At 43.4% G+C, this 24,693-nt stretch overlaps 1 protein-coding gene across 3 annotated transcripts; it reads right to left on the minus strand.

Annotated features, from left to right (window-relative positions):
* Positions 1–1,085: 1,085 nt before the first annotated feature.
* Positions 1,086–24,149, minus strand: rad54l2 (RAD54 like 2). Of its 3 annotated transcripts, none has more exons than XM_085777312.1 (22): positions 23,951–24,149; positions 22,289–22,487; positions 18,987–19,290; positions 18,745–18,881; positions 18,494–18,631; positions 16,535–16,767; positions 16,255–16,437; positions 15,606–15,739; positions 15,326–15,522; positions 14,426–14,768; positions 14,159–14,336; positions 13,241–13,471; positions 12,848–12,966; positions 12,034–12,152; positions 10,427–10,526; positions 10,127–10,332; positions 8,811–8,986; positions 7,852–8,048; positions 6,654–6,838; positions 6,442–6,531; positions 3,936–4,028; positions 1,086–2,270 (listed from the first exon to the last, which is right to left on the minus strand). In XM_085777312.1, the coding sequence occupies exons 2-22, from the start codon at positions 22,434–22,436 to the stop codon at positions 1,252–1,254; spliced, it is 4,530 nt and encodes a 1,509-aa protein (XP_085633438.1). In that variant the 5' UTR covers positions 22,437–22,487; positions 23,951–24,149; the 3' UTR covers positions 1,086–1,251. The 3 variants fall into 3 exon arrangements, with proteins under 3 accessions (XP_085633438.1, XP_085633436.1, XP_085633437.1); XM_085777310.1 differs by having other exon boundaries at positions 18,494–18,634; XM_085777311.1 differs by lacking the exon at positions 23,951–24,149 and adding an exon at positions 23,701–23,804 and having other exon boundaries at positions 18,494–18,634.
* Positions 24,150–24,693: the final 544 nt, after the last annotated feature.

Genomic DNA, 24,693 nt, shown 5'->3' on the forward strand with positions numbered 1-24,693 from the left:
ATTTGCCCATTGCCATAATCCCTATAGTTTTAGGAGTAAGTTTGTTACCTTTAATTGTCGGTGCAAGCTGTTTTTAGAACAGTGGAGCAGAGCCGCGAGCTGCTCAGAGCTACGCTACGGAGGGTCATGGAATTTCTTGGTTTCCCCTCATCAAACTCATCAAATACACAATCCAACAACTCCAAAACACTCTGGTGGACAAGCTGTGACCTGCACATTCACCACGAGACAGAGTTGTTTTCGAAGCAAACAGGCATCAGTGGTTTTGCATGAATTTACCTTGAAAACAACTCCGTCTCGTAACGTTCTGTTATTACCTCATAGCGTGGTGAATGTGCAGGTCACAACTTGTCCAGAGTGTTTTGGAGTTGTTGGATTGTGTATTTGATGAGTTTAATGAGGGAAACCAAGAAATCCCATTAGCCTCCATTGCGTAGCTCTGAGCAGCTCGCCGCTCTGCTCCGCCAATCTAAAAATAGCTTGCACCGACAATTAAAGGTAACGAACCTACTCCCAAGTATAGAGGGATTATGGCAATGGGCCAATTTGCCAAAATGTTGAACTATCCCTTTAACTGTTTCACAGCAATATATCATGAGAAAATCCAACAACGTTGTAGTCACATCGCTCCATCCAAGTTCAGTGGGAATTAAACGAACGGCGAGGTGAGGTCTTCCTTACAAATGTATGTGGGAGGCTGTGTCCAGAACCCCCAACCCCCCCGCCGTCACCTGGTCCCCAGAGGACACCCGTCCTCTACAAACGGCTCTGACGCTCCGGCTGAACACGTCTCACATCTCTTCAGCATTAGGATTTGTTATTCTGACTTTGTAAAGTCATTAAGGTACACATGTTTATTCTCTCATTTGTGGGTGAAAGTCAGTGTGTGTGTGTGTGTGTGTGTGTGTGTGTGTGAAGTGTGTGAAGAGACAATTAGGAATTTCAGTTCACTGATGTACACTGTTCAAATGGCTACTCTAACAACAAGGCTGAACCACATATAACAAAGCCTTCGCCGGCATCAGTGTGTCACTGTTTAGGGTCAACATGGATTTCTTTTTGTTTCACTTTTTTTTCTCGCGCGTTCTGGCGTTCTCACGCGTTGAGAACACAACTCTGTGTCTGGCCGTCATTCATTGGTTCTGTAACAAAAATTCTGATGGTTCGTTCCGTCATGTAAACATGTAAACATTCCCGTCCCTAATGTCTGTGACACAAAGAGTGTGTGTGAACCTGCCTCTCCGTGAGTCTCTACTGTCCCGTCACCTCTATGACGTCGTCGTCAGAGCTACTGGCACCGTTCTCTGTGCTCGGGTATCTGTCCGGTTGGGTCAGAGCTGCCCCCAACAGGCTGGAGGTGGGATTGTTGTAATGCGAGACGAAGCTGGACGCGGCGGAGGTGGAGTTGGGCGCGGGGAACCCACCTGACCCGGAGAGGAGGGGGCTGGGGAACATCCTCTGGTCAGAGAGCAGCGACTGGCTGTAGTTGAGAGGGAAGCCTGGCGAGAGCAGGCCGGCCATGTTGGGGCTCATCAAGTACGGAGACAGAGAACCCTGAGCCAGCGATGAAGACGTCGCCGCCGACGGGGTCGATGACATGGGAATCGTGGTGGAGGCGGAGGAGAAAACAGGGGGCAGGGAGGAGGAGGAGGAGGAGGAGGAGGTGGAGAGGTGACCGTTCCCCGTGGTGGACGGTCTCAGCAGGTCCGAGCCTGCGGACGGGAACATGGTCTGTAGGTCGGCCAGGGTCTGTCCCGGCGTCTGAAGGAATGATGATCCGCTGCCGCCGCCGCCGCCCATCAGCATGGGGTGACTCATGGGCCCTAGGTTTCCTAGAAGGGAGGAAGAGTTCAAACCCACAGGAGGAAAACTGAGTCCGCCGGAGCTCATGGACAGTCCGGGGAAACTTGTCGCAGCCGGGGTGCGTTTTCCTCCCATCTGCGCGCCGCTCTGACCTTCGGTGCTCTTGCGTTTGGTGCCGCGCATCTCCAACGCCGAGCCCAGGAGGCTGTCGCTCAGCTGAGCCGTCTGACTGTTCTGTGGAGCGCCGCCATCTCCTGCCGGGACGCCCGACATGTCTGGGGGCGACGGCAGTTCGTTCCCCATGCCGACGGCTGCGTCTGTGGATGAGGTGTAGCGGCTGAGCTCTCGGAGAATCTCGGAGCTCAGGGGGGAGGAGGGACGCTGCTCCCTGCTGGGGGAGCACTGCTGTTGATCCACGGGGGAGGAGCAGCCGTTACTGACCGAGTGGATCAGGGAACCTTGCGTGTCTGTGGAAGGGGAGAGAAAAAAAACTGTAAAGAAATATGCAGAAGCAGAATCAAGTTTCCAACATCAAGGGAATTTGCTTTAATGTGTCGATGCTTGACAACTACGCCTGTAACAATACACCAAAGTCACGTTTTGATTCATATTTCGATTTCTGACCTGCGGTTCAATACGCCAATGGTTCTCAAAGGGGTCCTTGAGAGGGTTAAAGCTTCAGTTGGTAACAATTATTCAGTCATATTTGCTGGAACTGTCACTCTATTCTGATATTCGGACATTAAATGGGTAATTTAGGACAAAATCCAACTCCTCTGGCTCCACCTACAGCCTGTAATCCTGTTTGTCGAAATCCACCGCGACCGACGATTCTCCACCAGTCAGGTAGAGGGAGCAGGAGGAGCAGCCAATCGCAGCTCGTACATGTCGGACGAAAGTGAAAGTAAGTGAAAGTAAAGTGCGACTTGGTCGGAAATTTCAAGACAACAGACCCTCAGCTCCCTCTGTTCACCTCTGTCAACCCCCCTCCCTCCCTCCACACACGCAGACACACACAAGAAGAGTGTTTTTCATGGTGAGAGAGACGTGCGATCATTGTGGAGTCTCCGGTTGCTATTGCCTTGTAATTTCCAACCAAGTCGTTGCAAAGTTTACTTTCACTTTCATCAACTTACCAACTGGGGGGTCCCCAACTCTTCTTGAAATTCTACCACTTTTTTTCTAGAATTTTTAAACTTTCCTTTTTTTTGAGAATTAATTTAGAAAATTGTACCACTTTTTCTAGAATTCTTTTAAAACCTTTTTTTTTTTTTCTTAATTAAATTTTACCACTTTTTTCTAGAATTGTTTTTGAGAAATTGTACCAATAACATTTAATATTTCTAAAATTCAGGCCATTGGTTCTAATTTGAACGTACATTGACTAAAGTCTCAGAACAAATACCGGTAATTGTGTATTTGTGGTGTTTGCTTCAAAATTTTGTCCAGTGGGGGTCCGTGGTCTAATTTGTGTAATTTTAGGGGTGCTTGATGTGAAAAAGTGCGATACATGGTTCGATTTGGTGGGTGGGGGGCATCCTGACAGCTGAGAATATTACTGTCAGGTATTGTCCCTCCTTTTTTAATATGAAAGGAGGCTGGAAATCACAGGGCATGTCTGTTCTGATGATACAAGTCAGACGCAACGCTCCTGTAGTGTGTTATAACGGCTGGTTTGCAATGTGTCTCGGGATTTCCTTCATTACGAGCGCTAGATATTCGTGAACTGGTTACATTATGCACAGTACCTGGGGCGGTGTTTAGCTCAGTTGGTAGAGCACCCGCCCCATGTGTTGAGGCTATAGTCCTCACTGCAGGCGGCCCCGGTTCGAATCCCAACTATCTTGTCTCGAAAAAGCCCCCAAAAATATATATAAAAAAATAAAAAGGAAAATGTATGCGCAATACCTGCGATATCCTGCAGGCCTGCTCATAGGGCTGTATCTGGATTGGAGGCACAAGGGGCGTGTCGCAGTTCTGCCAGTTAGAGTGTATTTTGGTTTTGATATGTGTATCGTTACAGGCTTAATGACAACAAAGGAAGAGGAAAGGTGACATATGTACGTCACCTCTGCCTCTGAATTATTTATCACTACACTAGGAACCATGAATAATAAATGTGATTTTTGTACCTCTTGAAGGAGCTGTGGCCCCAACTGCTGGTCGACTGATCTTTCCAGATCGAATAGCAAAAATCCTTCCATCATTAGTCCTGATGTATGTTCCTGTGTTGGAGAAAGAAGTGTGTCAGAATTGTGCAACTGAAATATTTTGTAAAGGGGTGGTGCTTGGCGCAGTGGTTGAGGCGGCCGCCCCATGTAGAGGCTACGGTCCTCAACGCAGGCGTCCCCGGTTCGGGTCCTGCGTCGGGCGGAGTTTTCCTGCATGTCATTCCCCCCTCTCTGCCTCCCCCTTTCCTGTCTATCTATACTGTGTGCTATCAAATAAAAAGGCAAAAAAAAAAAACGCCAAAAAAAATATTTTAAAAAAAGAAATATTTTGTAAAGCAGGAACAGTGTTTGATATAGTTACTTTGGAAAGTACCTTATTACATTACAACATTACTGTCAATTAAAAGTAATTTGTTACGTTACTGTAAAGTTGTGCATAAAGCTCACTACACTAATTTTAAGAATTTACCCCAATGTAACTGACTCGATGTAAAAGGTGCAAACAATCTCCTGCCGACCACTTCCATATGTTTTGGTTCTGTCCCAGGGCTTGCCACATTCTGGTCCAAAATCTTCAAAACTCAGCACAGCATATAACACTACTATCTCTCCTGAACCTTTGGTGCCCCCTGCAGCCTGTTACTTGAAAAACCTAAATTTTCTTGAGAAACTTAGATTTGAAAATACTTTAATCAAACTGAATCTTTTTCTTTGACATCTCTACCTGACTGTGATGACTTAGCCCAAAGGTCCCATATTATGCAGTTTTTCAACCATTTCACACAGGTCTAAGTGGTCCAACCATATTGTATTTGTAGCGTGTGTTGCCCTCAAATCAACCTGTGGTTCTAAATCTCAGCAATCTAAAAGTAGCTCCCCAGAGAACGAGCTGTTTCTGTGTCTGCACCTTGAAATGCAAATAAGATGTGTAAACCAGTCCACTCCACACCCGTCACGGGGAGAGGGTGTGGTTTTCGCTACAGGTACTATGTGCTAATGTTGACATTGGGAATAGGGATGGGCAATGATTGTTGTTCAATTTAAAATAATTGAATAGCCTAGTTTATGAGACTATCGTCTTGCCCGAAAAAATGTAAATGTTCCCTTTTTACTGGCACAGGAGAAATATGAAAACTCCTACAGCCATCAGAAAGTTACTCTGTCAAATAAAAATCAAGTGAAACTGAGGCGCAGCGCACACTCTGCTGATTTTGATGAGAAGAATATTGACGTGGTTTTATGCCGGTAGAGGAGACTTCGTCCTCCTTCAGATGTGCTCTCATTCTGTGATGAGGACTGAACGGGACCGCTGTGATGAGAAGTGGTACCGTTACAATATTCTCATGTACCGATTCTCATATCACAGTCTGCAATTTCATTTTTAAATGATGGACGGCTGTTTTTCAGTCGGTGATTTAAACGATCGGCTTCTCATGTCAAATGACAGACGAGAGAGAGAGAAAGAGAGTGTGTGTGTGTGTGTGTGTGTGTGTGTGTGTGTGTGTGTGTGTGTGTGTGTCGAATATTTGAAGAAGTCCAGAGTAAACTCCAGCCACTGTCTCTTGCAAGGCTTGGATGAAGGGAGGGGAAAATAAATGATCATGTTGCAGCCGATAACTTCGCACTTGGCCTGCTTGACTGTTGCTGTTCTGGAAAAGTCTCAGCGGGCGCAGCTCTCGTTTTTCTAGACTGGCCCATGGGGAGTATAAGGAAGTACCGGGAGGTGGAGCCACTCCGAGTCAGCTGCCTCTTGACATCAAGTGGAGCTGCACTTCCAACTGACACGTTTGGGCACATGATCTCAAAAAAGTGATCAATTAAATCAATCAATTAAGAGAGCGAACAGACTTTTTTCAGCTCCAGGCGTCAGAGAAAGGCCATGGGAACACATAGAACTGCTACAAAACCAGTATAAAGTGGATTTTGCATAATATGGACCCTTTAAAAAAACATTTATATTTTAAAGGGACAACAAGGAGTTTGTATTTGCTTATAAAAAGAGTCTCATATTAATGTGGATGAATCTACATTACCCACACTTGTTAATGGATCCATTTTCACAAATATATCATTTGTCTTCCTCGTTATTTTGATATTATTATTTAGTGGTCGGCTCGCCCAGTATTTCCTACTTTCGGCTTCCCGGACGCTGCCCAGCAGGTCATGGGAATAATGCCGCCGAATCGCCAACTAGCGATCCGGGCAGCGTCCAGGAAACCAGGAAACCAGGAAATGCTGGGCGCGTCGACCACTAAATAATAATATCAAAATAACGATTAACTACTACTAACTTTCTTTATTGCTTCCAATAAAGAAAGCTCATTTAAAAAAAAGAAACAGAGTACTGTAACTAAATTACAGATTTCTTGACTTTCAGAACTAATGCGTTACAACCAAAAAGTAATCTCTAAAGTACTCTAACGATTTACACTGATGCAGAGAGTAATCATTGTGCTGCTGCAGCTACCTTTGGATCCTCTGATGACATGGATGCTCTCTCCTGCACTGATCCGAGCTTGAACATCAGTTGTGCTGTTGGCTCCTGGGATCACAATATCTGGAGACCCACACAAATGGCTCTTGTTAATGCCTGCTCATTACATTTAACTATTAAATGTCACATGAAGAAATCCAATATTGTGATTCGGGTTACTTCCAGGTAAAAAAACGACACATTACCAGTTGTGGTGACGATCCTCTGCACGTACACTCCGGCTTTCTGCAGGAAGTTGACTGGCAGGCTGCCTGCAGAGCTGGAGCCAGCCATGCCCATGCCAACCTGGCGAGGCATCATGGGGATTGGGGTCGACTGGATGGGCCTGACGCTCGCCACGGGCTTCTCATCCGGCCTCACCATAGCACGCCTGGATGGGTGAGGCGAGAACTCATGAGATGAGCAAACACAAACTCTAAACAGCAACACTGGAAATCCATCAGAACATATAAATGAAACTAATCTGCACAGCTGAAACCTCTAACAAACCAACTAACCCCATGTTGTTCTAGGTTTCAAAGGGATTTTCTGATATCTGACTATTTCATTCACCCTTCGAATGGCCTGTTTTCCCTCCTGCCATCTGAGAACAACAGGTATCAGAGCCTCCGTTCCAGATCCAGCAGGATGCTCACCAGTATTTTTCCCTCAGGCCATCAGAATTATTAATGGTCTGCACTAATAAATGTTGGGCTGGAGATCCTATTCTGGAACATTTTTTACTAAATTGTTTGAAATCCTCTTCGCACTTCGATTGCATCCAATTAATTGAATGCTTTTTCACAAAAATGAAAAAAGTCAGAAAACAGCATCCAATCATCAATAACGTCACATAAAAATCACTTGGATCATGATGTGTCAATCAAGCTGCCATCTCTCCCCCTCTCTCCCTCCTCTCGCTTGTGCGATCAGAGTCTTCAGGTTTTCAGAATGTGGCCTGCTAGAACCGTTTTTCCAGGATCTCCAACCCTACCTTTAATATTAGTATACTGAATAATTCCCAACAATCACTGTGGTATTGACACTTGTTGGGGGAACTATATTTAATTTTAAGTTATTTCTTGCCTTAATTCCAACAGAGAGAGAGGACGGTGCATCAGCATGTACTATGTATGTATGTATGTATGTATGTATGTATGTATGTATGTATGTATGTATGTATGTATGTATGTATGTATGTATGTATGTATGTATGTATGTATGTAGGGGGAGGGTGCATTTTAATGCATCTGACTCTATATCAAGAGGAAACCTCAGTTGGTTAGATTGAGGCTAATTATAGCTGAGGAAATGAGCCAGAAAGGAACAGAGCTAAGCTGTTAGCCACGGCCCTGGTAATTACAGCTAAGGAATGTGGGATAAACCATGTGCTGCTGAACCCACCAGCCCCGCTGGTTAAACGCTGGGATGTTGCTGAGCGTCTGGTCACTGGTGGGATAGTAGGGGGCGTACGACGGGCGGGAGTAGGGCACCGAGGCTCGTTTCTCATCCTCGTAGCTCTTCTTGGCCGCTCTTTTCTCCGCTTTGGTCAGTTTTGACTCCTTACGGTCCACCAGCAAGGACTCGTGATGGAAAGGTTGCTATGGACACATGGGGGAATTCAACACACATCTGAGGTTCACTGAATTATAGATCAACTGAAAGATTTTCTGATCCCTGACATACCAGAGGAAACCTGCTGCCTATGAAGGATTCATAATGTGATAATGTGATAATGATCCACATTTCCTTCTGCTCTCCTGCTTACCACAGACAGAGGGGATTCTGGGAAATGTAAATATTATTTGATTTATTTTGCACAATCAATGTTTTTATTGTTTTCCTCATATCCAAACTGGCCATATCAGTATTTTTTTCAAGCAATATGATTCAAGCGTTATGATTCTCCTGTTGTTTCATAAATCTGAAATTCCCAATAAAAAAAAAAAACTTATTTTACAACAGCATTTTCTTTCAATTCCTTAAAGGGATAGTTCAACATTTTGGCAAATAGGCCCTCCGTATCTTAGCTCTGAGCAGCTCGTAGTTCTTCTCCGCCGTTCTAAAAATAGCTTGCACCGACAATTAAAGGTAATAAACCTACTCCTAAGACTATAGGGATTATGGCAATGGGCCAGTTTGCCAAAATGTTGAACTATTCCTGTAAACATTTCAGATTCAACAACAATAGACATTTCTTATAAACCTTTCTGGTCTTTTATTGTGTTTTTGTCTGCAAACCAAGGCTGGTACTTTCTGCCTCTGCGTACAGTGATCATATTATAAACCATACTTAAACACTGATCAACCCAAACTGCCTCTTAGTGTCTAGGCCCATGAGTAACATCTATGATCTACTGTACCTTAGTGATGAGATGAGGGTAAAACTGACAGGCTTGGTAAATCACTGACTCAAACTCCTCCCGGCACCCCAGAGGGATTTTGTCCGCGTCAGGCTCCTCCTCCACAAAGTGCAGCAGTGACTCCACTTCCTTACGGGTGAAGTTGAGGACTGGATTCAGGTCATCAACCACGCGGTCTTTAAAACACACAAACAACATTTTAATGTTGGTGGATGAATTCAGGAAGACATAAGCATTTAGGAAAATAAGGATACAGATAAAATAACAGTTAAATGACACAATAATTAACTATTCAAGTTAACTACTCAATATTATTAGATATTAGATTCAATATTATAAGACTTATCAAAATGAGTTTTGAACAATGTCCAACTGATCGCAGAGCATTAGTAGCTCTGATTTATGTGTAGAAATTAGGGGTCAACAGATTATCGGCATGGCCAATAATATCGGCCCATATTGATTGGTTACATGGCATAAGCGATAGCCAATCAACACTGAAGCATCTACATGGAGAGCCGCTGAGCAGCTCTGCTTTCTGCACCACAATCTGGTGCTACTGGACTGGGACTAACTGAGACTCAAATTTCAGTATTGGACTGTACAGTTCAGTTTTTACTAAATTTTATTTTATATATAAAAAAAAAACACAGGGAGCTATTTTATTTATTTATGTATTACAGTAGGGATGCATTAACTGTTTAACCGTTAACCGTTGCAGCGTGTGTTTTATAATGTGAAAAAACCCCACAAAAGACAAAACAACAACAAAAAAGAACATCGTCGATCATAAGCCTAGTCACAGACACTTAATAAAGCGTTTTAATCTTATCGGTTAACGAGCATTGGTTATCAGAATTTTTTTTCAAAATGTGCATCCCTATATTACAGTGAACTTTAAGAAGTACTGCTAGAGGACTCCTGCAACTTTTGTCTGAAGATGATTAAACATGGCTTGAGAGCGTTTCAACCATACGGAAGAGGATCAGGGCCACTGAAAAAAAAAGTGAGTTCTGACTTTAAAGTCAGAATTCAGAGTTTAAAGTTGCTCACTCACTTTTTCTTTCCACCGTGGCCCTAATCCTCTTCTGTACAACAAAGATCTGTGTTGGAGCTTGTGTTATTCTAGAAAAATTTAAGGTCTTTTTATCATAGATTTTCACAGTCTAAAAAAAAACTAACGCTATACTGTATTCAGTCTAATCCCATGTGTGGTATTCTAATTTTTGACACCAAAATTTTAATAATTACTGCAAATGAATATCAGTTTCCTTGATTACTAATAATCTGTATCAGTATCAGCCCTGATCCCTTACCAGACATGCCCTGTTTGGAGACCTGTCTGTCATAGATCTTCTTCTCCAGGGTGTAATCACAGACAAGGCGGTAAATGTAGCAGGGTTTCCTCTGGCCGTACCGGTACACCCTACACACCGCCTGGGCATCATGACAGGGGTTCCAGGAGGCATCAAACACCACCACGCGGTTGGCGCCGATCAGGTTTACGCCCAGGCAGCCCGCTCTGTGGGAAAAACAGAACAAGCGTGACGAACATCCTGCCGGTGTGAGGAGGACGTCTGAGGAACGACAACGGAACGGAGAGAAGAGACACAGACCTGGTGGAGAGCAGGAAGACCCAGGCTGCGGTGTTCTCTGGATCATTGAACTGATTGATAAGTCGCTCTCTCTCCGTGGCAGACGTACTCCCGTCCAGTCCTGCAGAGACACACACACACACACACACACACACACACACACACACACACACACACACACACCAGAATATCATCATATTTTGATTTGCAGCTAAATGAAGCAGAGTGGATCCTGGTAACATTTTCTACTAAGGGCGGAGAATTTACACCAATCAGGCCTAACGTCATGACCACCTGCCTAATATTGTGTTGGTCCCTTTTGCTGCCAAATACACAACAAACTGCTGCACTGTGTGTTGTGACAGCTTTCTATCAGAAGCAGCATGAACTTGTTGAGCAGTCTGAGCAACAGTATCTGGTCTGTTGGATGGAGCACCCGGGCCAGCCTTCTCTCCCCACGTGTATCAATGAGCCTGTGGCCGCTTCACCACTCTTCCTTCCTTGGACCAGATAGATCCTGACCACTGCAGACCAGGAACAGCCACAAGAGAGAGACCCAGTCGTCCTTGGAGAACTGGATCAGATCCTTAACCTGAACATTTTTCCTGCTTCTAACATCAACTCTGAGGAGAACATGTTCACCTGCTGCCTGATATCCCAACCACTAATAGGTGCCGTGATGAAGTGTTATTTACTGCTATTCACTGTTATTCACTTCACCTGTCAGTGTCATAATGTTAGGCCTGATATACAGTACACAGAGAAAAAGAACTATTTCAAACATCTTTGTTGAACTGCAAATACTAGAGACATACCGTAAATTCTACAATAGAAGCCCGGGCTTTTGCTTCCCAGCTTATACTAGAGACAGGCGTCTATATGGAACTGGCTTTTTTAACAAATTTTACGCTCAGCAAAGATGGAAAACACCATCAAATTGTTCTATTCTTACTGTTTAAAAGAGTAAGAATAGAAAGAAAGAGCCGGATCCATGGCATGCATTCATTTTAAAGTTTAATCGGCACCCATTAAACTTCAACTAAATAACAGCGTGTTCCGGCCATAGACTGTCAGTAGGCTCCGGCTCCTTCCTTCGGTCAGTCTGAGTTCTCGACAGGCTGGGCCGGCCTGAACAACACAACCGGTCGTGCCAGGTTCGAGTCGAAAACATAAAATAAAAATAACTCAAGTTGGGTGGGTCAGACCACAGGCTTCCTTTTTTTTGGGTTGCATTTGGGCCGAGAATTAATGTTTGTGAGTCTGGCCGTGTCAGATCCCAGCTTCAACAGATCGGATCGGGTCGGGTCTTCATTTTAAGACCCACTAAGAACTCTAGCACAAATTAAGATGATGAGGAAGTGCTCAAACAGGTGATTGTGGGCTTTGAGAGGTTTTGGACATTCACAAGAACTTGCAGAAATAGAAATAGACCCGGCTTCTAATGGAGACCGGCTTTTATTTGAGAATTTATGGTATGCTTGTTTCCAGGGAACCATATAAATCTGGTGAGAACTGAGAGAATGTCAAAGAAATCAAACAAGATGATGATGATCACAACCGAGGTTTCAGTACTGAAACCCACATGTTGTGCAAAGTGGCTGGTCTGGGAGCAGAGCTGAATGACTCACTGTAGTAATTGAGGTTGCGAACCCAGTTCTGGCTCTGGGTGTCAGAGGAGGTGACGTCTACTGGTATGGGTCTCTTTGATAGGAAGTCCTCGATGACGGTCAGCGTGGACAAGCTTTGACTAGAGGGGACACAGCAGAGACACACGACACTGGGTGAGAGAAGCACCAAGTTTGTTCCCTTTGAGTTGCAAACAAATAGCCAGTTGTGTTTTTATTACATTCACACTACTGCTGTATGTACATCACCACAAACAATCATCAATTGCAGAAAATCAGAAAGCAGAAAACCTAAGGAGGATTAAAATACACATTTTTCACATAAATTGTTCAGGATGAATTTGCCAAGTGTGAAAATTACATAGAGGAAAGAGGAGGCATAATACTGTTGAAATGTTGCATAATATTTCTTGATAAATTTCAGTTTGTTCATAATGTTTTGTAAAAGGATAGTTCATTAACTGTAAATAGGGATGGGTACTGAATTCAGTACTTTTTTTGGTACCGACCGAATTCCCACCAAAGAACCGAGTACTGATTCATCTGAAGTCAAACGGGTTAGGGTTAGGTACCACATTTCAGTACCTGGACGAACCTTTGCATCACGTGCGTCAGCGAGAGTGGATAAAGCCTATGGGAGAGTCTGCCGCGTCACAAATATTAGAATCTTTTTTTCCATTGAATGACTATTCGGTAATCAAAAATCATTTCCCATCCCTAAAACAAAAAAATACTCTGAGGAGTTGTGATGTTGAAAAATAAATATTCAAAATTCATTGTACTATTATACAGGACGTACGCTAAACAGTGGACTCACCTGAACACCAAAATCTTGTCTCCTCGTCTCACACTCTCATCAATCAGATAAAAGAGAAGAACCATCTTGGCAGAGTTGTGGAGGAGTCCTATTTGGTAGTTGGACATGATGTCCTTGGCCTGGAACAAACACATGGACAAACAGCAGCATTTTAACTCAAAAACTCAAAAGGATTAGCACATGGTCACATGGCTTGACATTACATGTCATGTCTATGGTTACATGTTGGCAGAGTGGATGCATCAGTGAATGAGCTGACTTTGTAACAATTTACACTGCTCTTCAGAAAAAATAATAACACACACTGACACACTTGTATTGCACATCTTCTCTACAGACTTCTACTGCAAGTGGCTGCTGATTTTTCATAAAGTTGCTGCTAAAATGACATACCCATTCATATGTAATAACTTGATTGGCTCGGTCTTGCGATGGATTGAGCGGCGGCAGGGTGTTGTTGACTTTGCTGTTGCTCGAATCTGCTACTTTGGCTTTGAGGCCAGCGCCGGGCGCCGGGCAGCGAGGGTTGCTAGCTGAGGTGATGTCATCCAGGTCCAGGTCCTGCTCGTTGGCCTGGTTCTCCTTCTGCAGGGCTTCGTACAGCACGTCTGGGTGATTCCAGATCTGAAGGGACCAAGAGACAAGAAGAGTTTCTCACTCATCAGTTTCTGTCACCTATGAACATACAGTTATTTCAGTTACTTATGGAGGGAGGTGGCACATATGCTATCAGGGATTCCTAATATTGATCTTCACTTGTCTGCTTCCTCCTCCTCCTCCTCCGCTCTCCTCTCCTTCCCTTCCCTATCCTCCCCTCCCCTCCCCTCCTCTCCTCTCCTCTCCTCTCCTCTCCTCTCCTCTAGACAAACAAAGAGTTGCATGCCTCACAACAAAACATATGATATTAATGAACTGCCGGCTTTGTTAAAAACAAATGCACATGGCCGAGAGGAGGGTTAGCAACACAGCGGAAAAGTGACCAGACTTGCATAGTTCCTCTTTAAAGCAAAAGAGCCCCCTCCATCTTGAGGGTCTTAGAAAAGGATACCAGTGAGCTCTGGAACAATATTAGACCCTTTCTTGAAATACAAACACACAGATACTTTTTCCCTGTATAACCAGTGTCCAGTATATAGATTAATGTATTAATGTCACTCGATGCGACATTTCTACATCAATGTGAGCTTTTCTTTCCTACAGCATCTTTTCAACCACTTGTCTGTCTACATATTCATCTACTTATCTAGAGTCACTTAATTAAATAAATGCACTGCTTCCCCTTTTTCCTCACAGGTAGTGAAGCACTCTCACCTTGCAGCACACACAGAAGGCTTTGAGCGGGTTGAGGCCCAGCCAGCCACTGTTTCCTGCTTCTCTGAAGCGCTTCATGAACTCAGTGTACAGCGCCCGCTGAACGGGAGAGAGCCGCACTAAGATGACGTGCTCCTCTTTGGAGGGAAGCTGGTCCCGCAGCACATCGTGACCTCGCCTGCAAACCAGAAAAGCACCATACAGAACACTGAGTAAGTCCCAGGCACGCTTAAACTCTTTTGATGTGCTTCTGGTAAGACGGCTCACCTCTGGACAAAACCCTCCAGCAGGCTGTGCAGCACATGGCTGCGGTAGCGCATGAGGCGGACGTCCTGAGGCGTGCTGTCCACGCACTGTCCGTTCAGAATGGGCCGCTCAAACATGTTGCTGAACTCCTGCCGTGTGCCCAGGAAGTCGGGCCTGACGAAGTCCACCATGCACCAGTACTCGATGAGGTTGTTCTGCAGCGGGTAGCCTGTCAGAACCACTCTGCGGCGGGAGCGGATGTTCTTCAGAGCCTGCGATGTGCTGGCGTGGTAGTTCTTAATGCGGTGGCCCTCGTCACAGATCACCACATCCGGGCCGGGCCGGGCAATGGCCTTTTCAATACCTGAGAAGACAAAGTATGAGTCTGTAAATATGTTTTATTTGAATATTGATGGTGCACAGATATCGCCACACGACTGGGAAGGTTATTGCTTCCTTTAACCTCCATCTTGTTTCAGCTTTCTGCCACCATCTCTTGTGTTGGGGTCGGTTTTAACCTGTGTCTTAAATCAGATGTAAAACACATTAAAAACAATTATTTATCATGCTATTTATTTCCCATCTCTTGGTTACGTTGTTAGGCTTCCTTATCCATGAAAATGTTGGTTTTGCACTTACGATTTCAGTTTTAACTCTCATTATTGTTCTTATTGTTATAACTGATTCAAAACCAACCCTAACAACATAAATGTCATAATTTTAATCAAAGCACGTTAACATTTTGTGAAAAATGTTTTTTTTGTTGTTGTTTTTTTTTGTTTCAGTAGAGCTTCCTGACAATGTCAAAAAGCCTTAATACTATAAACAAATTTATGTGGTACTTTCATGCATTAAAGACCTAAAAACGGGTCAGTGCCGCTCCTAACACAAGAGGAAGGTGAACTGAAGACTTTCTCTGACCTTTCATGAGTTCCTGCTGTCTGTCTTCTTCATCCAGATCAATGATTATTGGTCCGGCAGGCTTCTTTGATTTCCTCTTCTTGCCCATTACGAAGCTCTTCTTCATGGACAGCAGGCGGTACATCTCATAGCCCATGAGCAACACGCCTCCATCTCTGGACCAGTCCTCCACAACCTTGGCCCTGGCCAGTGTCGTTCTGCAGGTTCACACAGTCAGTTTGATTAAAAGCTCAGAGATATTAGACCGAACCGTGCACAAATGTAGTGTAACGTTACATACTTGTGCTCATCGTTGAGGATGTGAACCTTGAAACTGCGGCCGGTGCAGAGTACAGGGTCGGTGTCGGGGGGGAGGGCTTCTTGAGGCGGAAGCCAGATGTTGAACTCTGTCAGCCAGTTCTGAAGTGTGTTCACCTTGAACAGGGCAAAAAACAAAAGAGAATGATTATGCTGCGTTCAGGTAACTCGGAACTCGGGATTTTCTGACCTCCTGCTTGAAAAAGTGCATTGGAACACCACGAAACTCAAACTACTTTGAGAATCAGTTGCCTGATGTCAAACATTGATGGTGGCAACGGTACAGAACCACACCGTCAATGGTAAAACATCGATTAAAATGCATTTTAAACGCCAAAATAAGGAAAAATGTTGTGAAATATACAATATTTCCTTATGTTTACAGATTACCTATCGATGTTGTGGAACACAGTAAATTTATTTTCAATGATCTGTTGTCGATGTTTTAAAAAAGCAGAGTTTCTCCCGGTCCGCCATGTTTCTGGTTATTCTGATGCGGTGCGTCTAAAACGCTTTGAAGACGTAAATCCGAGTTTTCAATTGGGAACTTCCGAGTTCCCAGTTTTTTAACTGAGAACATGGATACGCACATATCTACATCATATCTACATGTCTTCACTTTGATTACTCACAGGGACGATGGCCAGCACAGTGTGGGCCTCAGTGTTCCTCAGCAGGATGTCAATGAAGGAAATGACCTGCAGAGTCTTGCCCAGCCCCATGCTGTGAGCCAGGATGCAGCCAAAGCCGCTGCTGGTCTTGTACCGCTCCAGAGACTCAATGAGGTTATCGTAGAGAAACCGGATTCCTCCGATCTGTGAGAGGAAGTGGAGAAAACGAGCTGGACTGAGGCTGTCTAGTACTGAGAGTTAAGAATCTGAGAGTTGGAGAGGGATGGGACGGCAGGCGTACCTGGTGAGGTTTGACAGCCCTGGCCAGCTGCGGGGCCAGATAGATGTCTTTCTCCTCGGCGGGGTGATTAATGTTAACCAGCACTTGACCCTGGGCGTCGGGCAGATTCAGAGCGTCGTTGATGTGCGCCCCGCTGCTCTCCTCGGAGCCCGCCGTGCCGTCAGCATCCTCATCGGCCGACTCGCTGCTTATCTGCAGGGCGTCCTCGTCCCCAGAACTGAGCTCAATGATATCTGGGTCATCAGTGGGTGAAGTGAACACTGTGTGAAAACCAGGGTTATTATAGTTAACTAAAACTGAGACTAAAACTAAAACTAGCAGTGAAAAAATTGAATTGAATTGAATTTTGTTTTTCCAAAAACAGTAACTAAATAAAAACTACAATGAATGGCTCTAAGTCGACCCTAGGGTTCATGTACAGACTGAGCACTGGGTGTTGCACCAAAGACACATTGTAATGTTGGATTTATGTTGTGAATGGAGTCAGGAGGTAGTTTGTGTTTTTCTTTAAATGTGACTTTTGAGGGTAACATTTATGCTTTTTTGTAAATGTATGTTTTTGGTATTTTGTTATTATCTCATTGAGTGCCAACCACGTAATTTCTCGTTTTTTGTTCCCATGCGTTGAGTGCCAAAAACGAGATTTTACATTTTTTGCTTTTTTTTAAATTATGAAAATAGACACTTTAATACACATTATGTGTAAATTTGGGGACTCTACGACGAGCAGAACTGAAATAGATGACGATCAAAGTCTCATGACAGCTCATGATCTGGAAGTTTTTATCATAACTCGGCTTTTGCAAACGGAGTTCTGCATGTGGATGCAGCAGCTGCTCTGCTCTCACCCGCGAGGCTCCAGCAGCTCGGAGCCGAACAGGAAGCTCTCAGCCGACAGTCCCGCCCGGTCTTCATCTGGAGCAACACCGTGTCCTCCCCAAGGTCCTCCCGCGGTAAAATGTGATGGTCTCCGGGCCAAAGCAGACCGCCGGCACAACCCGTACCACAGAAGGACCGCGACCACCGGTGGGACCGGTGTTCCCGACCTGCTGTGGCCGAGAGACCATCACATTCCACGGCGAGAGGCTGTGACACGGCACGGTGCGTCTGTGTTATTGTTGTTTAGTGGCGCCCCCCCCGCCCCCGATGGTGGTTTTGTGAATAGAACAACAATTGTTGTATATATTTATCTTACACGAGCCCTTTGATCCAGAAATGCGAGTGTCAGAAGAGCGACAGGCACAAACAGAGCACCTTTCATAAAAGACGCTCTATCTCCTTTTCTAGAAAAAAAGCAGGGATTTTGAAACCCAGCCATGTTTAGCTTGACTTTTCTCAGGAATGGAGGCACGTAGAAACAAACGGTTTGTGGCCATTTGACGCATAAAGTTTCACCTTTCAAATGAGCTACAGTATGTGTTGGTGGCAATAATATAGAATACACTATGGCTCTACATAAATCGTCAAAAATGGTCTAAATTGCCGGTACACTTGAAAAACTTTGGAAAGGAGCGCGGCACTCAATGAGTTATTAGTGTGAAACCTTGGACGTCATGGGACGCAAGACAAATTTCAGAGTGATCTGACAATAAAGTGTAATCTTATCTTATCTCATCTTATAATGCAAAACTAACTCAAACTAAACTGAATTACTGTTTAGGAGCGCTTCCTAGACTCAAAAATATTTTCTTTGAGGTGCTCTTTGGATGAGGCAAATGCTAGTAGAAAAAGAAGAAATATCCAAGGCATTCTCTGTGAACAGTTAAAAAGCCTTTGTTGCTATGGATTGGTCATGTTAACCTTTAAACACGTTTCGGTTACACACCTTTGTCAGGGAGTCAAAGGCTGACAAAGACGTGTAGCCGAAACACGTAGGAGTCTTTGGGGGGGAAGATTGACAATCACTTGGAAATATTAGCTACTACAGCTGCAGAGAATCTCTCTTATCGCCTCTTTTACCGTCTCTAATGGCAAGTGCAGGCAACTTGGGCTCGTCTTTTTCATCCTCGTCCCCGCTGCTGTCCAGACAGATCACATCCTGCTTCAGGAGAGCGGGGACCAGGTGAGATACTTCTCCTAGAAGTGAAGCGGCATCCACTGCTGGAAGGATGGACAGGGGGTCGGGGGGGGGTTTGAAGGCAAAGTGTTACATAGACGTAATAGAAAATATGACCATGTGCGGGAACGCTGACTGATGGAGTGACGGTCACCTAGCTGAGAGTCTGGCACAGCCGGGGCCGGAGTAGGAAAGTCCTTCCTCTGCTGCTCCAGACGTTTCCGCCTCTCCATCTCCTCCTGTTGAGCAGCCTTGGTTCCAGCCTCCAGCTGATCCTCCTTCAGCAATTTTCTTTAAAGCACATGAGAAAACAAGCCAGGCTACAGTATAGTACACCATCATGTATATCATTAATAACTGACCTGACAGAAGATATCAAACAGAAAACAGCTGTACCTGATATTTTTCCTCATGTGTGTAGGCTTAGATGGCTTGGAAGGTTTGGAGCCTTTGGAGGACTTGGAGGATTTGGATAATTTACAGGCTTTTTGTTTCTTGCTTTTGGGTGGTTTGCTCTGGCTGGAGTTCTCCGGGCTGTTGGGATGCTCGGAGCCGGAGGGGGGTCTGGAGGGAGGCGCGGAGGACGGGCGGGACGAAGGCCGGGATGGAGGCTCAGAGGAAGGCTCTCCGGAGGTAGGCGAGGTGGAGTCTCTGCCATCCTGGGCCGTCTCCGTCCTGCTCTGGGCACTGACTGGCCGATCTGGAGAGAAACAAGAAAGCATTTCAAGACCTGCCTTCAAAGGCAACATATGAAATATTACCAAATATGATCATCTGATTTTCAATAAATTTTGTCTGGATTCTGGTTCAGGTCTAGAGAGCGGATCCGGAATTCACCAAATTCACCAAAGTAAAAGTGTTCACCAAAATTAAACCTTAAATTCTGGCGCACCATCGATTTCCATCTCTGGTTTTGAAACATTTTATTCATTTTAAACATGGACTTACAAAAGTCTGTTTTAGAAGAGGTTCTCCAAGAAACTTGTCAGGTACATAAAAAAACCTCTTTCAAGCCGCTACAGAAGCTTTGTCTTATGAACTTAATCAATGGAAGAGACGTCCTTGCATGTCCACCTCCCCAAACTTTATCAAAAAGATGCATTTACAAAGTTGCATTTACAAAATTAAACCTTAAATTCTGGCGCACCATCGATTTCCATCTCTGGTTTTGAAACATTTTATTCATTTTAAACATGGACTTACAAAAGTCTGTTTTAGAAGAGGTTCTCCAAGAAACTTGTCAGGTACATAAAAAAACCTCTTTCAAGCCGCTACAGAAGCTTTGTCTTATGAACTTAATCAATGGAAGAGACGTCCTTGCATGTCCACCTCCCCAAACTTTATCAAAAAGATGCATTTACAAGTTACAACTACAGGTATAATGCACAAAACTAGGATCAAGTGCCTATTAAATAAAACATACAACTGAAATAGACAATAACTTGTAATACGATGAAATACAATAAAAGAAAAAGGTTAACTTAAGGCCTTAGGGATTTTCTTGTAAATTATATTCTTTAAATTAAAAAGTTTCACCGCATTTTTATTAGCTTGGTGCTTTTATTTTGACGGAAAGGTGCATCCATCAGATTCCGAATCCTGTCTCTCGCCCTGGTTCCACTAAACGGCCCCAGACTAACACAAGGGGAGTCCCTCCTCCCACCTGGTTCACTTTGCTGATGTGTGACTTTTACAACTTGCTTGAGACCAACATCACACACAGCACCGGTGCTGCTCAATGAATTAGAATATAATAGAGGTCAGCAGTCTCCTCCATGATAGTGGAGCGACTGAACCAACCGGCTGTGTCCCAAATCACTCACTACTCACTATGTAGTGGACTATATGATGACTGCTGTCCGAATGTTTAGTGAGTATTAATATACCTTATATAGTGGGCTCATAGTATCCCACAATGCAGCGTGAAAGTAGTGTACAACCGATAGTGATACCATAATGCACTGCGGTCACGGATCGTGGTCGGCATTGATCTGCAACGTTTTAATTATGCTACGTAATAATGTAATTAACTGCGCGGCAGAGTAGTGTCATTTTACTAGTGAGCTCACTATATAGTCCTCTATATATTGTTAACATTTCCATGTTTCCCATATTCTGTGTCATAAACTATAAATTGTTTTCTTGTCTGTAACAACATCTATTGCACGTCGGTCCTGGGTGAGGGATCCCTCCTCTGTTGCTCACCCTGAGGTTTCTCCAATTTTTCCCTGTTAAAAGGGTTTTCAATGGAGTTTTTCCTCAGTCGATGTGAGGGTCTAAGGGCAGAGGATGTTGTGATGCCATGTAAAGCCCTTTGAGACAAACTGTTTGTAAAAACGGGTTATACAAATAAAATTGCCTTGTCTTGCCTTGCCTATATAGAATTCACTATGTAGTGAGTAGGGAGGAGTGAATAAGTGAGTGATTTAAGAGACTATTTAAAGGCTCAGAAAACCTTTGCAGGTGTTTTGAGTTAATCAGCTGATTAGAGTGTAGCATCATTAGGTTACAATAGTGAACGTTTTCACTATATTCTAATTCTTTGAGATACTGAATTTGGGATTTTCATTAAATGTAAGCCAAAATCATTACAATTAAAAGAATTAAAGACATGAAATCTGTCAGTCTGTGTGTAATGAATCTATATAATATATGAGTTTCACTATTTGAATTGAACTACTGAAATAAATTAAAGGCCCAGTGTGTAATATTTGGCAAAGTTTATTGGCGAAATCAGAATATAGTACCCATGAATATATTTGTATAAGTGTATAATCGCTATGAAATAAAATTAGTTTGGTTTTCGTAGCTTTATAATTATTCTTTTATATATACATATAGCAAGTGTCTTGCTTTAGAGAGAGTTGCCATCTTGCGCCGCCATGTTTGTACGGCAGCCTGAACGGAAAATCCAGCCAGTCAGAGAGTGTTTTCTGAGTTTCGCGTTCATAAATAAAACAACGAAGAAGAAGGCGGAAGTAAGAAAAGAAGGAGGAGGAGGAAACAGCAGAGAGAGTGAGTTAGTAGTTAGTCGGTAGAGAATAGTGAGAAGAATAGTGGAAAACGCCATTTCCGCACAAGTTTTTCCATCCTCAGAGGCCACTGTCACTTCACAGACGGGAAGGATGACCGCGAGCGAGTGAGCGCTGCTATCTAGAATCTGAACGCTACGTAGATGTCATTTTACACACTGGACCTTTAACTTTTACATGAATATTCTAATTTTACAACATGTACCTGCAATACAAGCCACAATATATTAGATGTGGGGTTTGAACATTAAAAACTCAAACAGAATTGTTTGTTTGTTTGTTTGGAGAGTGCATGGCTGCAAACCATCTCCTATACTATGCTGAATTTGTCCCAATTTGAATGCAGCCTGTATCAGATTAAAAAAACAATTTAGTTTGCATATTGCAACTGAGCTCATGTTCTGAGATGCATTTTATTGTGACTGTCCAGCTTTTGAACAGGCTTAACATTTGTACAGTCTGTTAAGAATAAAAATGATGTCATTCAGGAACTATTAACATGTAACAATTAATTACTATATAGTGTAATTCAGTTGTGCCCCTTGGTAGTTGCCCCTTAGTGTGTGTGTGTGGGTGTGAGTACTACTTCTACTACATCCCATCTGAAACATGAGGCACTGGAGTAGTAAGGTGATAAGGAACACCAGAATTTAATTTATCACTCACCAACACTGTCGTCTTCATCGTCTCCATCATTTTCATCCTCATCTTCCTCCAGCTCCTCATTGTCCTCCTCTTCCTCATTGTCGACATACTCCTCCTCGCTGTTAAGGCTGGGCTCCAGGTCACTTTCAGAAATCGCCTCTTCAGACATGGCGTCTTACAGGGCTCTCAAAGTATTACCTGCACACCTTCATCAGGAGCTCTGAAATAATAAAGAACTCTGTAGTTAACAATCTGGTATACCTAATGTGAAAATCTGATTTTAGAACCAACTAATATTTGCTATCTTTCATGGATAAAATCCCTGCACAGCTACTTGGTTAAAAACAGCGGAAGACTAATTTTGTGTCCATCTGCAAAATGATTAACAGACTAATCCTTTAACCACTTTCTACTGTTTTAGACTTAGACTTCAGGTTCAGGGAACAGTGTCACACTAAAGCAGGACAAATAAGAGAAAACAGACATAAACACACTTGACCTTAAAACACAGTAAGCTCTTTTGCTAGACTCTTGACTGGGACAAACTGTATTTGGCCTGTTACAGTTCAAACGTCTCTAATAGCCATTGTATATTGGTGGCAACACATTTCAGTGGATTGTAGACAACGAGCAAAATCATTAAAGTCAGTTTTGTTATGATTTTCCCAACCCCAACCGGTCATCTCAGTGAGTAAAATCTATCTTTATTTATTCTAAATAATGCCCTAACAGCATGCGGAAGAGCACAGCGGAAATGAAAACACTATTCGTAGAAAAACAAGAACTGCTGTCTGACAGTTTCAAAAACTTCTAGGATGATGAAATGCTGTGCAAGACCAAGGTTAAGTGTCACTATTAACTGTTTGTAATGAGACTTGATGGTGGTGGTGTGGGAGTCCAGACTCCTGATTATATAGAATGGGATGGGCAACGCTGTAAAATACTATAACTCAACAGGAAACAGATGAGTCTGATCTGATAAGAAGCTACAAAGACAGAGTTTTGGAGTTCATACACACTGCACTTTGTGTTAGTGACACACTTTTGTGTCACCTTTGTTCTTTGCACTACTGTTTTTAGGCTCATAAAATACATTTAAATGAGAATGTATCACACACTGCATGCTAAACATCTAGGTGCATAGATTACGGACATAAACATCGATAAGTGTTGGGTCTAATCTCAAAATTAAGAGTAGATATTGCACATGTCCTGACCCAGGGGGGCTCCCCTCCACCGATGACCGAGGATGGAGGCAGCTAGCAAGTAGCACAAAGCTACCGCTGCAGAAAATAGCTCATGTTGTTGTTAGTTAGTTAGCATAAACGACACAGCCTCCGTTGGTTACCGACTTATCGTGCTTCTTAACTGAATGCATGTGAATACTATTGTTTCTCGGGCTGAGTCAGCACATCAATATGCTAGCTACTTACACAATAAACGTAATTTCAAACGCCGAAAGCAGCCAACCCCCCTCTGTTCATCTGTGGTAGCTAGAACCGGACGGCTGGTTGTAACTGCAGCTGGGAGAAAATGCAGGTTTCTCCGACCAAGCGACCGTTTTTGTCGGTCGTCGTATTGAGATAACAATCTAATACAGCGGAGGTGTAACATTCACAGTGCTAATGCTAGCCTGTGTTACGGTTAGCTCAGACGCGTCAGTTCAACAGTGTTGGGGCTCACCTTGTATGATGTGCGCTGTGCTCTTCAACGAGTCTGCCTGTTAGCGCGTACAATAATCAGTCAGTAATTATCTATGATAAGTTCATGTAAATCAAGTGATGAACGCTGCTAATTTCCAATATTTTTTTTCCAAGCGTGACTGTAAATGTCTTCCCCGGAGTGGTTACTCTAACGAGGGTTCCGGGGCTGAAAAAGCGCGTCAAACACAAAAAAATTCATGAAAGCGAAAAAAAAAAAAAAGGAAGGACATTCGGGGTTCGCAGAAGTCTTATTTACTTATTGAGCCATGGTCTTTTAAAACAACAACAGACTTACAAAATAAAATGGTTCACTATATCGTGGTTATAAATTAACAACACATTTAACTAAATTAAAAAGCAGGTCAATAAAATAAAATAAATATAAAGTTTCAATACTTTATTGCCATGTCAACAACATTGTTGATTGGGATTTGTTTCAGTGGGCTTCACACACTGACATAAAAACACAACATACTGTACACCCAGTACAGTACATGATAAAAACAGAGTAAAGTGCACAAAGTAATAAATAGATAATCAGTAAATCAAGAGATAAATATAAATATGGCACATTATATAAATATGGCACATTAAATTAAATTAATTTAAATTAAATTGATAGTTAATCATCTGACTATTTATGGGTGCAGGGGTGCACAAGACCAATACAGGTGTTGTACTGAATAGGCATTATTAAAATTCACTTTAATTAAACATAATTGC

The sequence above is a fragment of the Trachurus japonicus genome, chromosome 5 (genome assembly GCF_045865225.1).
Source record: "Trachurus japonicus isolate A0001 chromosome 5, Traja_1.0".
NCBI lineage: Eukaryota > Metazoa > Chordata > Actinopteri > Carangiformes > Carangidae > Trachurus > Trachurus japonicus.